This window comes from Chaetodon trifascialis, chromosome 13 (assembly GCF_039877785.1).
Source record: "Chaetodon trifascialis isolate fChaTrf1 chromosome 13, fChaTrf1.hap1, whole genome shotgun sequence".
NCBI lineage: Eukaryota > Metazoa > Chordata > Actinopteri > Chaetodontiformes > Chaetodontidae > Chaetodon > Chaetodon trifascialis.
Window position 1 is genome coordinate 5,999,295 of NC_092068.1, and position 15,794 is coordinate 6,015,088.

The window sequence follows — 15,794 nt, forward strand, 5'->3', positions numbered from 1 at the left end:
TAAAACCAAAACCTGTTTAAGCAAAGATAGGGCACCAATAGCACAATGGTATAACCTTTCTCTATATCATAATGATGGTACACAAATAATGAGTTTCAAGTGTCGACATGTAGCAAAAGTAGGGAGGAAAAAAAAGTCTTGGATCCAAACAACCTTATCAAAACACTGGTTATGTATTGTTTTTCTAAAGTCAGAAAATTTAAAAGCATTTACAATTTTACACAGTACTCATGGTATATTACAGGGTACATGCTCAGACAGGAAACCAGCTCAAACAGGCTCTTCATATCAGCGCAGTGCATCTATTTATATCACTACAGTACAGAGCACTTCTTCGACACTGGGAGCTACAATTTCGTCGAAAAATTGGTTAGTTCAGCTCTGTCCCACTGGCAACGATCACACGCTGTTTGACAAATGACAGTCAAAGTGTTTTAGCATCACTGACACACAATACCTTTACTGAAAGCCGGTTATGATACAAAAGGTTCCCAACAAATAACTTAAAAAAACATGTATATATGTGTTATTTTAGTGGTTGAGTCACTTTGGACCCTTAGTTGTAGTTGAATCGGACGTAGGTGTGACAGTATGTAGTAGTTGGCTTTTCACTGCCTTCACTCAGCTTGGCAACACACTGTAACTGCAGTCTGCTCATAGTAAGTCAGAGCTGATTGACTGGTAGACAGTGGAAGATTACACTCAAAATACACACACACCATTTTTTGTTAGTTATATTCTGTTGTGTTAAAAGTGCTCTTTTCCACAATTGCACATCTTTCATTACAGTCTCTGCCTTTGCTGTTGAATGTGGGGCAACAAAGAGCCAAAGGAGGGTCTGATATCTTCAAAGCTGGTGTCGGGTGTGGAATCCTCTTCTTTCCATGCTCCAGGCCTCTTACGTTCGTCATATTCTTGTGGCGCTGCATGTCATTTTTGGGCAAACTGAAAATAAGTAGACTGGAGTTTGTCATTCAAACATTTCTCAGAAGCAGAGCTGCTTTAGGGACAGAAATAATCTCTTTAGTTGAGTTACAGCACTAACACTCCAACATGCTGAGAGACAACACAAATGTTTGGGTGACACAACTAGCTGGTATCTCTGTATTCTGATAATGATGCAAACAATATGTTTTTGGTGATGATGATGGTAAGTGCTGATGTTGTCTTCATGTTGCACATAGCACTGTAACAGAATTTTTATCTCCTAAGTTCTTCCACAACAGATAATCAAGTCATCCAATTAAATCAAACTTCAGGGGGAGAAGCTAACCACTGTCTTCCTCCAGGCTAAGGAATTCATTTAACTGAAGCCCATTCATAAAGGCAGACAGTAGTGTTCTTGCTACCAAAAATGTGGACTTTGCATTCGTGATGTGATCGATAAGATTGAGAAGGAGCTTTTTGAAGCCCTGGAGTTCAGGATTTATGATGCACTGTCAGCCTGGCAGTGAAATGAAGCTAGAAAATTCAAGGCTGTGTACACAACTGTTCACTCATTCATTGTTTCCTACATAACTTTTTTTTATAACAAGAAGTAAACTGGGGGTTTTTTTATGAATCATCATCACTGTGTGCTACTGCTGACAGGTGTAGTTTCTCACAATGACAATATATACAGTACATTCAGTTGAGATGAAGCATTGCATTGTGGTATTTTGAACAAAAAGTATTAGTATTTTAAGGATCTGCAGCTTTAAGGCACTTGTGCATTTGCTTACGCATTTGTCTACGTACTGAAAATTGGAGGATCTAGGCTTGACAGCCGTGATCTGCTATTGTGAATGCTATACTAACTCTGTCTCAGTGTTACAATCTCCCTCCATATAGTTCGGTACAGTAGGTGCCTCAGTAAATGTTTGCATTACTAAAACTACAATCTGTGGACCAGTGAAACAGGATGCTCTATAATGACAGGTGTCAACTGACTGGAGAGTGTGAAGTCGGCTGGACATACAGTATGTTCCCCTCTCAGACCTCCAGGAGACTCTGTGGCCGCTCAGGGGCTTGTGGGGGGTCAGGCTGGAGGCGACAAATGGGCTTGTTGCACATAGGACAGACACTGCGGATCTCTAACCATTTTAGCAGACACCTGATAAAAGCAGATGGATGAGAGACGTATTACCTCATTTGGCCTTTTCAAAGACAAAGTATGCAGTTACACAGGTGGGTCTAGGCAGAAACCTTAGGAATCAAAACAAGAAATAGAAGTTGTGAAACAGGACTGAACCGACAGACATACAGGATATTTGTACAGTTCACAGGTCCTGATGAATCAGGTCGCGAAATGTCTGACAGATGCAAACTGGTCCAAATGCACAGTTGTCAATGTCACACCTATGCTACGGGGCAAAAACAGGTCTCAGTTACATAAAGTATGCTCGTGTTCAAACATGCAAGGACATATGTTGTCAGGAATTCGCTCGTCACTTTCTGCAGGGCTCCCTGAAAAAGCTGCTCAATATCTTTTTCTGAATTTTTCTGCTCCTCTGACTGCTTCAGCTGTTAACTTGGAGAGTGGAATTTATGAGTCATTCCTTTGAAGTGGTTAGTCAACATTTTTTCCACATTAGGGAGTATTCAGCAAAAGCTTAAGAAATCGAGGCCAAAATAATATTTGTACTTTAAAAAGTGAGGCCTATGGAGCCACTGACAATGGATTTGCAGACACTGGCTTTTCCAAAGTGTCATTCCACAGAGTTTCAATGCATCTTCAGTCTTAAGCATAATGTATGAGTAAGCAAAATTAGCTGTATGATTACCAATTTATTAAATGAATCAACTGAGTTTTCCTCTTGACTGTAACTGAAACACATTTACATGTTCACAAACATAGAGTCAAATGTCTGATCTCATGAAAATCTGATAATTACCAAGCAAGGTTGTTGAACTTACTTCTTGTGAAAAGCATGGGAGCACGGACACACTCCAAGCTCGTCCCTGGAGCGAAACTCCTCTAAACACACTGCACATGTTTGCTAAAAAGGGGAAATGAGAGGTTAATGTGTAATGCCTATCCTGATACAGCTCGTCAGTTCAGCCAGATTAAAGCATTTACTAAGTCAGATGATAATATATCCATTCAGCAGCTACCACTGTTTCATTCTTTGCTTAAACAATCACCAATAACAATTTTCCATGACTGCACGGCAATGATTTGATCACTGCTATAACCTCTTATTCATACAAATACTGTGCAGCCTGTAATAACAATCTTAACAACATTCTGTTGTTGTATTTGGTATAAAACATGTTTTACCCTTTTTTTAACTTCCAGTTAATGACACAAAATGTAATGTTTGGTTGTGTGGTTATCCTCTGAATTTCAGTTACAGCGGTGACTCAGACATTGATTACATGTGCAGCCTTTTTAAGCTATGATTGGGCAACTTTGCCAAACATAATGGTGAAACACACTTCCCTGTTTTTCCAGCAAATTACAGATTTAGTGTAGCTTGTTGCAGCAGTAAATTTATTGCTGAAAATTGCAGCCGTCACTTCATTTGAGTCACTAAACCACTACAGTATGTTTCCACATTCATTTGATCCCATTACCCAGTTAGCACTGATGATCACAGTTCCTTTGAACTGCTTCATAATTGTGCTCCTCCCATGCACCCTGTATTCAACTTACACCAAGCAGGCTCAGTTTCTTCCCTGCTCCTTTCAAAACAACCTGTTGACAAGAATGGATTTGTGACAAAATGCATATAGTTCACCAATCAAACAAGCAAACATATAGTCTGTATTACAATTTGAAACTGGATATAGGCTTCACATATTACCTCATTGTAACCATACTGTTCTCTTGAACCTTGCCGCCTGAGTCTGTGAAGCACAAAACAAAAGAAATGTCATGCTGTGATTTTGAGTCCGAAAAATTCTATTATGCGTGTGGTGTCTTCCTCAGGACATGTCTTGTCATGCTGTATGAATCAGCTGAGATGATCCTTCAAGCAGTCCTGGAATTCACACAATGCCAGGTTCAAGTAACAGCCTGTGCATCTGTGCTCACATGAGCAGATCTATAACACCTTCAAGAACGTGCCCGATAAGAATTCTGGCAGAAATTCCATTTTATGAAGTTGATCATAAGTTTATGAAGCATCATTTGATGAGTGTTATTTTGGGCTCAATGAAGTAAAGTAAAAAACTGTATTCAGTCCATTTTCAAGTTTGAAACTTTCTTGGAAATGACTGATTTTACAGATGTTGTAGACAACTTTGTACTAGATGCAATAAATCTACCAACTTTACATAGTCCCACAGTCTCTTAAAGATTTTTCAGATGTCTGTCAGCCGAATAAATTAACAAAGCACAACCTCCTTTAGCAACGGTAAAACTTTGGACAGGTCTTTCCAGAAATTCTGGAAGCCAACAGCTGTTCATTGACCTAATCCAGCCTGCCTGTAATAGCCTTAAGCAGGGTTCACTTGAACCTTGGTGAACAGACAATGCTGTGATGTGCTTCCATGTAATACAATGAGAGGCCTCTGCGTTGTCTGCGAAGAGTTTATTTTCTCAGAAAACGGAAAATGCTATCTGCTGATACACGTAGTCAGCCAGTATGCTTTGTACATGTGAAACCAGCCCAGAATGCAACTTAGGTGCATCATTTAATTAGACATATTTCGATAGCAATTTAATTTTAGTTTAAATTCAGGTATTTCTTTCTGACACTTGCGAATCCTGTACAGGAGCTCTCGCTCAGCATTTTCTGTTGTCGTTTACCTGAACAGGTAGCAGCAGAAGATGAGGCTGAGCATGAGGATGAAGAGGCCGATGCCCAGGATGATGATATAGACATTGAGTGGCAGGTGGAAGAGCTCTTCAGATGTCATCTTGCGGTAGGGGTCGATGTTCTGCTGCAATCCAAGGTCACACAGACACCCTGAGAGGACGAGATAGATGGAAAAAGATTACACAGAATGAAGACGAGAGAAAGAAGCTGTTTTAATGCAGCTAAAGCAGCATGGTTTGGCTACCAGGAAGAAGAAGAAGACAGTATGTTTGTATTGGGCTACAGACACAGTAGTTTCACAGCAATCACAGATGATTTTCATCACAAGAATGCACAAGATCTCCCCAGAAAAGCCTCTGAAACAGCATGTAGAAAAAGACATTCTGAGCTATCCATTGAATATGCATTCATAGTATACCAGTAGCAATAATGCGTACTAATGCATATTTGTGTGGAGGCCGAATAAAATTTAATTCAAACTTCCTACAGACGGTGAAGCATTAACAGTTTCAACAATAAATACTACTGGTAACCAAACTGCATCATATCCATCATATTAACATCTGATATTTTGGTATTAGCCTGCATGTGAGTCTAAACCAACTGTGTTCTGAGTCTTCACACAAAGAACAAGGCACTCATGACAGGAGTTCACTGTTGGTGATGGTGCAAATACACATTCATCTTTTCAATTGCGATTGGAAAATATATGATAATGCCATTTTCAAAATATAAATTGCCACAGTGAACAAAGCTGCAGTCAGTTAATCCACATGTCAGGAATGTAGCTGACATCATGCGGCATTTCGAAACACAGCAGAAATGACAAAGAAAAATGTGATGGCTTGCCACACAAAGTGCACCAAGGGAGTTTGACACGTGGTATTTAAAGATTGTGAATCCATTTGAAAGCATTAACACATTTAGCGACATTGTTTATTGCTTAGAATGACGTTAGCATAAATATTTAGCAACATTTTTATTACTGTGGGTGAGCTTTCATGTTTCTTTATGAATGACCTGATTATTGGACTGTTTCTCTTTTTGCCTTGGGTTACTGAAGCACCCAAACCTGAGAGTCCACTCTGTTGTGGGGACCAACTTACATCCCAAAAAGCTAGTCGCCCACAACTTTGACAGTTCATTTGAACCTTTCAGCTTAATTTCTAAGGTAAGAATTACAAAATGGCTCAAATGACTGTGAGTAATGTGACAGTAACAAACCCACAGATTCTTGTCACCCAATTCTGGAGTTCCCCTCAGCTCTGCAGAACATTGTAGCTTCTTTAAGAACATTGTTTTGAGTTTAGTAACTTAACTGTTTTGCTTCAGTCTCACCACTCTCCTCAACCCTGTTTCCAGCCACAGGAGGCAGCCTTTTCATCTAAAAAGCTTTGAGTACAATACAGAACAATACCTGCCCAGCAACAAATGGCATACAGAAACAGCTGGCAAGTAGCTGGTGAACATAATGGAACATTTAGAGCCAGATGTATTTCTCAGGTGTTGCTGGAGAACAAAGGAGCTAGAACATTCATTTGGTACTAATGCATAATGTCACTCGTATGCTAATGTTGTTCATGTGTGCTGGATGTGTAAATATAAGTGTTTGCTGATACATTTTCCATAACACCTTTGTGAGGTGATAATGTCACAGCCTGTTGTGCTAAACCCTGAGTAGTCGAGAGCACTTCTTAATATAATCAAATAGGGATGCCCAAAGTGGGGCCCATGTACCAAATAATAATAAAACCTATTAAAACTATAAGACAAATCAAAGTCTTTAAATATGTAGGATCCATAATTATTATTTGAACTAATCTGACCATGGCAGAGTGATTCTTTGTGCAGGAAGTCAGTCAATCTGGTCTCCATGACAGACATATTGGCAATCCCATATTTTACCTGTGTCCAACTCCTATGGTGAGGATGTGGGTAAGGATTTTAGGAGGCATATGTGTGCATGTATCTGTGCAACTTCCAAGGCCTGGCACACTGCATCTGTGAAGACTTGTGTTTCATATCACAATGGAATACTGCTTACACTGTATGGTTTCTTTAGCTGCAAAAAGTTTTGGAAGTTTGGTTGAGATAAGTTGAAATGTGACATGTAGAGTTAGGATGTAAAATACCTATGGAGATACCTAATTTCTAATTTTGTGTTTAAATCAGAGGTGAGTGAGAAAGTGGAGGAACTGCATAAAGGAAATAAGTTCATGGATCCCACAGCAAAAGCACTTCTCCAATGCTGCAAAGCACTTTCATGTGAACTTTTACAACCATCCTTGCGTCATAAAGGAATGTGTTCCACTTGCTTGTTGGCCTGAGAATAGTTACTCACTGGAGTTTGGGCTCAGGGAGAAAGAAGTGATTTCAGCCTGAGGGGCTTGAACATGGCACTTTTCATTCCACACGATACACAAATGCCTTAAGCCATAACAGTTAACTATTTGTTCATGTCCAGAGACAGAACTTACAGTATACTGTGGTGGTGACCCTCTGGTTCAAAAGTCATTCTTTAATAGATTGGGGTCACAGCAGGAAGGTGCAGTCTTCAGCTGTACAGTGGTTGGTTTTTGGGAAGGTCTGACGGAGGGTTTGGGTGCAGGCAGCTGTAATCTTAGCACGATGTTAGTAAATCATTGATAGTGGAACACTAAAGGGTAGGCCACTGTGCAAATGCATGCAGACTGGATAGGATTGTACCTGAGCTCTGTTAAAAAGGAATAGTAGCTTTGGTTTTATGCGCTTTGATTGAAAAAATGGTAGAACCTGATTACATTAAGAACTTCCTTTAGACATCACGACAGTGGAACACACAATAAACACATTGTGGTTACAGTTCTGACTGGTCATAACTGCATGTAAATGTTCACATTAGGATTGGGTTGTGCCATCTAATCATAAATGCAGTAGTGTATTTGTTTGGAAAGTTCTTCATAAGTTCTTAGACACTACTAACTAGTTTCAAACTAGTTATTTAACAAATCTAAAAATGAAATAATACTAGTAAAGACTTTGGTAATGTGGAAATCCTTTGCTGGCAAATATCTGTAGCACTGTCTAATAAAAAGCAATCAGCTATATAAACAGGAAGTTGCTGTATCATCAAAAGCAGCAATATAACTTTATATAAACTGTTTAAGGAGGGCAAACAATAGATTGTAACTAAGGAGCCAATCCTTTGTCAATATAGGTATCACTGTTTTTGCACAAATGGAGAAGTATGCATGTCTCAGAATCAGTAATGTTTATGCAGTTCCGAATGAGTGGGAAATATCCAATCAAGATAATATAACCAACATTATTTAGTTATTTAGCTACCACTACTCATTTTGTGATTAAATGTAATATGAGGGATTTTTTCAGAATAGTATTTTAAATATTCTCAGTTTAAATGTTTACTTTTAATAATTTTACTTCTTAAGGGGATTATATATTAGCAAGCTAACTTTAGCTTGGTCCGTTGGTTAGCTGGTATCTTAGTAACACCTGGCATTTACTGGGTGTAAATATTTAATCCCAAATAATCTCTACGAATGATAGTAGTTAGCTGGATGTTACTCCAGTTCTATGAGTACACACGTCAGCCTTGATGGGTTTACTCATCAAGCCTCTGTAAACATGCAGCGATCAGCAGTTATGGTAGAGAAAACATAAAGATGAGAGCCCAGGAAGGGACGAGCACCAGACATCGCTTCCCTTTCTTCACCTCATATGAGACAGGTGAGGGAGAGACAGAAGCAATCCCATCCCTCAGTGGGGTGCCTCTGACCAACATATGACATGCATTTGAAACAGCCCATGTATTGGTGGAGCAGTGTGGAAGCATGTAAGTGACTGGTGGAATGAGGCATGTGGGTTGGGGTGACAGAGGCTGAAGGATACCGCGAACATCCGACATTCACTCCGCCTCATTCACCACACCTGAGTTAGGGAGAGAAGATGCAACTCCATCCCAGAAAGGCAAAAGTAAGCCCTTGTATTACAACTGAAAAGCAGCCTGTGCTTGAGTGTAGTACGTTAACTCGCCACTTGGGTTCTTGCAAGCTTCACAAGCCCAGCAGAAGAGTTTGAAGCCAATGTGGCCTGCATGCATACCACTTGGTCCCAATGGCAAAAATCTGGCACAGTAAAGGAAACAAGGCTACAGTTGTCTGAACATAGCCTGGATTACCTTAACCGCTGTTGTTCGAGCCTAAAGTGTAGTCCGCCAACTGGGCACCAGCAAAACAAAGCCTCTGTGAATATCAGCCAGTGTAGACTGAGCATGGTTGGGAACTTAGCACCAGCTTTGCAAATGCTAGCAAGTCATGATGTAGCTACAGCTGGCCAGCTACTGTTAGCTAGTGACAGCTATCGCCTGAGCGATGCTAGCCTGGCAGTTGGCAGAAATGTGTGCTATGTCATTGAAGAGGCAGTGATAACACAGGAACGTCCTCACAGACAAGCTGGTCATCTTCCTCATGGTATTGGCGCCAGGGGTAATTTGCCATCTCACTGCCATCACAGGGCAATCCCCCATAAGTGCATCATGACTTTCTGTGCACTGGTGCCCAACCACATGCAGCTGGTGCCCTCTTTATTTTTTCCACCCCTTCCCCTCAGAAAGCCACTGAGGAAGCCTGTTGAGGGCAAATACGTACGAAATAGAACTAGTTTGTGTGGTGCAACTCTTAATCTCCACTTAGTTAACACATTATTACTAGGTCGAGTTTGAACTTGCAGCTGGCTCCAGGAGACTTACCGTTACACCACTGATCAGGATGCATTAAATGTGTAGATGTTCAGCTGGTAAATCCAGAAAATATTGGGGTCATGACCTGTCCAATAACAAAGTCTGGTTTCCACAAAAGAAGGAGCTTTGACCTCTGCACCCACTACTGTTTAGGCTCAAACTAGTTTACCCTGATAGAGTGGATGTGCAGTGTGCACAGTCCTTGTGGTTAAAGGCAAGCAGACCTGAGGAGAGACTTCCAGTTCCTCAAGAAGGCATCAGGTTCGTTTGAACACTGAGACCTCAGTCTGCAGTGATGATTTACTCCCAAAACGTGATATAAACATCCACCTTAATTGAGATTTAGACTCCTAAACAAGTGTACGTGTATCAGAGACAGAAATGTAAGTATTCCTGTGTAATCTTGACTGACAGAAAAAGCAAACAGTTTTGGAGATGACCCTGTGAGCCTCTTGGATAAAAAGACACCAATGTAACTGACAATAAGAGAAAATATACTCCAAATCTCATCCAACACTCTGGTTATGTACCTCTGGCCGAGCGTAGTCCCTGCTTTTTTGTTTTGTCTCCCCGTCAAAACATTGTCACGAGTCTCTCCCTCCTGTCCTCCTCTTCGTTGCTGCTCTCCCTTCCTTTCTTCTCTCTCCTCCGTCCTCTCCTTTTAGATCTCCACGTCGCTGTCCTCCTCTCTGGCTGTTAAAGCCTGCTGTGGCCAATTATTGAGGGACAAAGGGAAGGACATGGATGGGTTTCCCAGCAGCACCACCAGCCAGGCAGGCAGTGAGCAGGCAGGCAGCCTCAGTGTTCCTGTGAAAAGCAGCGACTCATCTCATCCGCTGCCTTCCTGCTCTGGACAAAGAACACAGGAAGGCATAAAACACAGGAAGACAATGTTAATTCTGATCCAGGCTCTCCTCTCTCCTCCTGTCTTTTCTTCTCACATTCACTCTCCTCTTCTCTTCTTCCTTGTCTCTCTTCTCCACTTCTCTTCTACAGCCCTCAATTTGTAAACAGATCTCTGCTCATGTGATTCGCTGTCTGCATCACAGCTCTGCTTTCACCGCCCCCTTCTTCCTTCTTCCTCCCTCCCTCGCTCTCCACCCGCCGCCTGCCTGCCCTCCCTTTACCTCTCGCCCCTCTGGGTTTTTCCTTCCACCCCCCACCCCCCCCTCCTTTGCAGCTGCATGCTATTATTGAAGTAGCTGCAGAGCAGATGGCAGACAGGCAGATGCAGAAACAGGCATAGGGAGAGGCTGGGATATGATAGTTACGAGGCAGTTTGATTGATAACATGCTATTTGTAGAATAGCTTGTTTTTACATACTCTCTCCTTGATTATTGAAAGGTTATAACTTCAACTGATTCACATGAATTTTGGCCATTGAGGCTGAATTCGACCCTGAGGGGCCAAAAAGTTCCAGTGTTCATCATGCAGCAATTAGAGTGTGGTAATGTAATTAATTGTAAATGTGCTTGTTAATACTGTAATCACCACTGAAGTACATCATTAACTTAAGTGATAGAGGCTTAAGGGCAACATTTGCCTTACACCTGAACTTGAAGTCCCATCTACTACAGGGGCCCTAAAATCAAGTATCAAGGCCTTTATTATTTCTGTTCATATTGTGTTTACAAGGTGAATTTTAATAAATAAATCTGTGCTGAATACATAACAATGCAACGTGTGGGAATGGGGAAATAGGGGTGTCGATAGGGGCTTCACGGGCTTTTAAAAAAACACACTGAAAGAATAGAACTGTGAAAAAGTGGTGAATTTGCATAGATAAGGTTTGCTTTAGGGTGGAAGTATGCCAACAGTATTTGGCTCCTTTATTGATTATGATTCAATGATATAAACATACATATGTTTTATACTATATGTTACTGTTTTACAGTAGGTTCAAGAGCTCCTGCGCAGGTTTATTCGAATGCTTTGCAATCCCAGTACCAATAGCAATGTACATCGTAGATAAGAAATACAGCTTATTGGGGAAGTTATTAAAAAGTAATTGGACAAAATTTATTTGTTGTCAGTATATATTGATTTTAAAATGAATACCATAAATAATCACATTACAATATCAGCACATTTACCCCTCCTTCCACATTTTTCATGTCTTGTTACACAGTGACAATATCGCCCTACCACATGATTCAGTAATTTAAAAATTCCAAAGGCAAAACACAAAAAATGTTCTTCACTTGGACCAACATACTGTATTTGTCCTGTTATAGCTGCCCAGTATGTATTTTATCCGTTCTCCAGGTGGACTAAATAATTACAAGTAATTAGAATTACAAAAAGCATTGCAATAATTTGTTTGGCAGTTTTGGGCAGGGAAGCGTTAACTTTACTCATCATAGGGAGTATCATGCAACCTGTTAAAAGAGTTGTGTAATGCCTTCTGTGGCTTTGGAGGGATCCTTCTGAAGTCTGAAAGACGAACAGTGTGTACACAGATAAAGCAGCGCATTAGCAGAGCAGCAGCGGCAGCTTCAGTCCTCCGTCAGTGTCTACACAGGCTACGTTCAGGAATGGCACTGATTGCTTGACCATCGCATCTAACCAGAAGCTCAAGCATGAGTGAAATGCTAGAAAAAAAAAAAATAGAAGCATATCTGTCCTGTCAGATCTGCATGAGATGGACAGCTGAAAATGTGGGCCTTAACAGACGAACCAGTGTAACCTGTGTGGAGTTTGGAAGACAAGAGAATCATCTCCAGGGAAGGTCAAATGGAACAGGCAATTGCAGTTGCATTGTGGGAAGTGAAGGATCCAGTGATCTTGGAGCTTGACCGATACTCTGGACTAGATGTCAGGATATCTCAGCCTCTGCTGCTTTGACTTTAAACTTCTTTTTTTAAACACAAGTCTCCAAACTTTTTGAAAGTGCAATATTAAATCGATGTATTGCCTATTTAATTTGGTGAATAAATGATACTCACTGTGAGATAAAAGAGAGGGTTGTGAGCAGAAAGTTAAACAAGATAAGGAAAGTGCAGCTATGGTACAGACAATGAAATTAACAGTCTGGCCAGATGTGAGAGAAATACATAGAAATAACACAAAACCTGATGTTTTGAGCTTGTTCCCTCCAGCCTGTTCAGTTTGTTCTCAGCTCTGTCATGAGCTGCAGCACAGGTCTCTTGGAATAGAGCCTCACATTCTGCTTTATTTCAAATGCTCTCACCTGACCAAATGAACCGAGCCAAAGGAGTAAACACTCCAGAGTTCAACTAAACCTTTCACACACACTCTGTGCAAATGTGTCCTGAGGCTATGGCCAGAAAAAAAAAAAGAAGTGAGGATTATTACAACCAGTGAGTTTAATTCTGCCCCCAGACCTGTTTTGATGTATCTGTAGAACTAAGACTACAACCTGCTAAATGATTTCAATTATAAGCAAGCAAACACGTTCAGTTTGTAGAGCAAATATTTTCTCGAAGGAAAAATGGGTGTGCTCATGTGTGCAGCTCACAAAGACAGAAGAAGCGAGTCCACCAAAACCAATTCCCTGCTCTGGTAGCTACATGAAATGCAATTACAGTGGAAAATATGTCACTTAATTCATAGAAGAAAATAAATAAGCAATAAAATTATATGGAAGAATTAGATACACAATGAGTAGACACCTGATCTGTGGGCAAAATAACTATAAAATGAAAGTGCTGTTCTGTTATTTGCTTGTAAATAACACTTGCAGTGGTTTTAATTTGAGGAGAATTAACTTCCCTTCAGCTGGAAGTTAGAATGAATATCAAGGCAAAAAAACAAAACAAATACAAACCCCAGAGTAAAGATAAGGAGCCAGCTAATTGTCTGTATGGCTGCAAAGTTATATATGTCCAAGTGTCTCAGCCATAGCGCACATACTTCAGAGTAACCAAAGAGCCATCTAGTGGCTGATGAGCAGAAGTGCAGCATATGGTTGACATTTGTTTGCCAAAAATCTGTCCTAATGAGCCAGAAAACAGAACCTCATAACTCCAATAGCACAAAGTTTGATGTGGGTTGCAAAAGGTAAGATGGTGCTTAAGTAGTGCTCAAGTAGGGATTTTAAAAGCTCAATATTTGAGAATCAAGCTCCACTGAGGCTTGTGATTGACTTGGATGTTAAAGAATGTCGTCTGGAATGTTTGTGTCTTCTGTTTAAGGAAGCGATGTTCCTATATTATCCCTATAAGGGTTAAAGGTGTGTGTGTGTGTGTGTGTGTGTGTGTGTGTGTGTGTGTGTGTGTGTGTGTGTGTGTGTGTGTGTGTGTGTGTGTGTGTGCATTTTACAAATCCTGCTTTTCCCTCGAACCACTGACTTTATATGTTCCAAAAAAAAATCCTTCTGGTGCCTTTTAAATGTACTCTTTTACATTTCTGTGTGAAGGAGGTTGTGTATAAGATAGATCATCATTTTATTATTAGTATTATTATTATTATAGTGTAATATTATCTGCAATAGCTAGCTTTATTTTCCTGATAATGCAATGTGCTGCTTTACACATCTTTTAATTGTGTGTGTTTACCAGCATAGGTGTAACATTCAAGACTAAGACTGTGTTAATAAGAGGTGTATCAAGTTAAGCTTTGTGGATCATGTTGAATAGATTTGGCAGTTTGAATTAAGCTGAGTCCACTTTTCAGAAGATTTTGGATCAATCCAGCGAGTGTTGTGTGTTCTTTCCTGAGTGCAACAATAAAACTAATAGGGTTTTCTCTCTAGCAACAGCTTCTCGGGTTCATGAGCATTTAATGTTGTTAAATATGCGAATGGCCTCAAGTCATCCAGAGATCAGTGGTAAGCAAAGAGCAAAAGCTGCTGTCTGTGACTTGACTTTAATACACAGATGTGAGAGTGTAAGGGAGGAGCACAGCTGTCCGCGATTCTTTGCTTGCTAGAATCAGTTGCTTGCTGCTGCTTCACCTTGACCACAAGTTCCTGTTTAACAAGAATCAAGGGGCTGTGACGCCAGCAGGGGAAGAGGAACAAAGGCAGCCAGTTCACCTTCTGCTGTCTGGCACCTTTAACACACAGCAACAGAATGCAGGACAAACATTAAGCATTTTAAAACACATTTTCCATTACTATAGTTCAATTCTTCATCAGACAGCTGTTTTTCTGTCTGAGTAAGATTCAGGTTATTGTCAAAAGTAAGCACTCAATTAGAAACCTGAATATATGTGACTCTATGGTCACATCCAACAAATTGTCACTTTAATTGTGAGGACCAAAGTCAAACATACAATATTGATTTAACTTTGGAAATCTCCCCAGCTCTGTATCTAGTGGTAATTTCCATGAGGAAGGGAACATGGAGGGTTTGTGCTTGCTGAACACAGCACAAGTTTGTAAGTAAGTTGCTCAGTTTAATCATTTTGTCATTTTTGCAATTAAGTGTCCACACTCACATAAGGATATTTATTCATATCATGCTATGCTTTTTGAACAAACTATGCTTTGCTCTAGCTGTAGCAGTCTCAGAGATCCTGTAAAACACAGAGGATTTAGAGCAGACCTTGCTGCTGTCAATGGCGTTTCCTATTGCAGGACTTGCCCCACGTCTTTGGTTTACAAAGGAAACACAGAGACGTTCGGAGCCAGTGCAGAGGTCATTTAACAAACCCATGACCCAGATGGCGGATGTCAGGAAGCGTCACTCGGGCTCTGTTCCTCTCTAGCTGCTGAGTTTAATAATGTTAAATTGCATGTTGGATTCTGCAGCGATTAAAAGCTTCTTAAACTTTCAGTACATCTCATGACTTTGAGGTGAGTCTGTTAAAAATCCATAGATGATCAAGAAGACATGAGGAGTTCAAATGCAGTCAAAGTTGCAAAATGTCAAGCACTGCCCCCGGGAGGAGACATGGTTCAACTCCATTTTGTGGCATTTCAGTCGATCATAGAAACGCATGGAAATCACCTTTTCCATCTGTTTTAGAACATCCTGTGGAGGCAGACACAAGACAGAACAGTGACCCTGACAACAGGTTGGTGACTGAGGCCATTCCTACTTTATGCCTTTGGTGCCTGCTGCTCGAGGAAAAAGGGGCCTTTCTGTGTGGAGTTTGCATATTCTCCCCATGTTCACCCGGGGATCCTCCTTAAAAACCCCCCGCTAAAAACATACAAGAAGATCACCACCGGACCAATGGTGACAAGAAAGAACTCGGTCCCTGGGCACCGCCGTCGGCTGGCAGCCGATGGAAGGACTGACCAGGATGGGTTAAATGCGGAGGAAGCAATTTCACCGAAGCATGGCATGTGCATGTAATGTTGTTGTGTGCACCGAATAGCATTTGCATGTTGTGTTGTGTGGGTGAT

General features: G+C 40.7%; 1 protein-coding gene across 7 annotated transcripts; it reads right to left on the reverse strand.

Annotated features, from left to right (window-relative positions):
* Window positions 1-150: 150 nt before the first annotated feature.
* Window positions 151-10,545, reverse strand: LOC139341613 (RING finger protein 122-like). Of its 7 annotated transcripts, none has more exons than XM_070978199.1 (8): window positions 10,422-10,500; window positions 10,011-10,329; window positions 4,733-4,892; window positions 3,786-3,828; window positions 3,635-3,676; window positions 2,896-2,978; window positions 1,930-2,092; window positions 151-945 (listed from the first exon to the last, which is right to left on the reverse strand). In XM_070978199.1, the coding sequence occupies exons 3-7, from the start codon at window positions 4,840-4,842 to the stop codon at window positions 1,972-1,974; spliced, it is 399 nt and encodes a 132-aa protein (XP_070834300.1). In that variant the 5' UTR covers window positions 4,843-4,892; window positions 10,011-10,329; window positions 10,422-10,500; the 3' UTR covers window positions 151-945; window positions 1,930-1,971. The 7 variants fall into 7 exon arrangements, with proteins under 7 accessions (XP_070834300.1, XP_070834299.1, XP_070834298.1 ...); XM_070978198.1 differs by having other exon boundaries at window positions 1,958-2,092; window positions 10,422-10,492; XM_070978197.1 differs by having other exon boundaries at window positions 10,011-10,545.
* Between the last annotated feature and the right edge of the window lie 5,249 nt (window positions 10,546-15,794).

Bases quoted from the DNA above. Each gene is read 5' to 3' on its own strand.
- LOC139341613 (XM_070978192.1), bottom strand. From the start codon at position 9,514: ATGCATCCTGATCAGTGGTGTAACG. The intron at 2,979-3,634 runs GTAAGTTGAATA...TCCCCTTTTTAG, and splicing joins AGAAACTGAGCCTGCTTGGT to CAAACATGTGCAGTGTGTTT. The intron at 2,093-2,895 runs GTAAGTTCAACA...TGCTTTTATCAG, and splicing joins TCCCATGCTTTTCACAAGAA to GTGTCTGCTAAAATGGTTAG.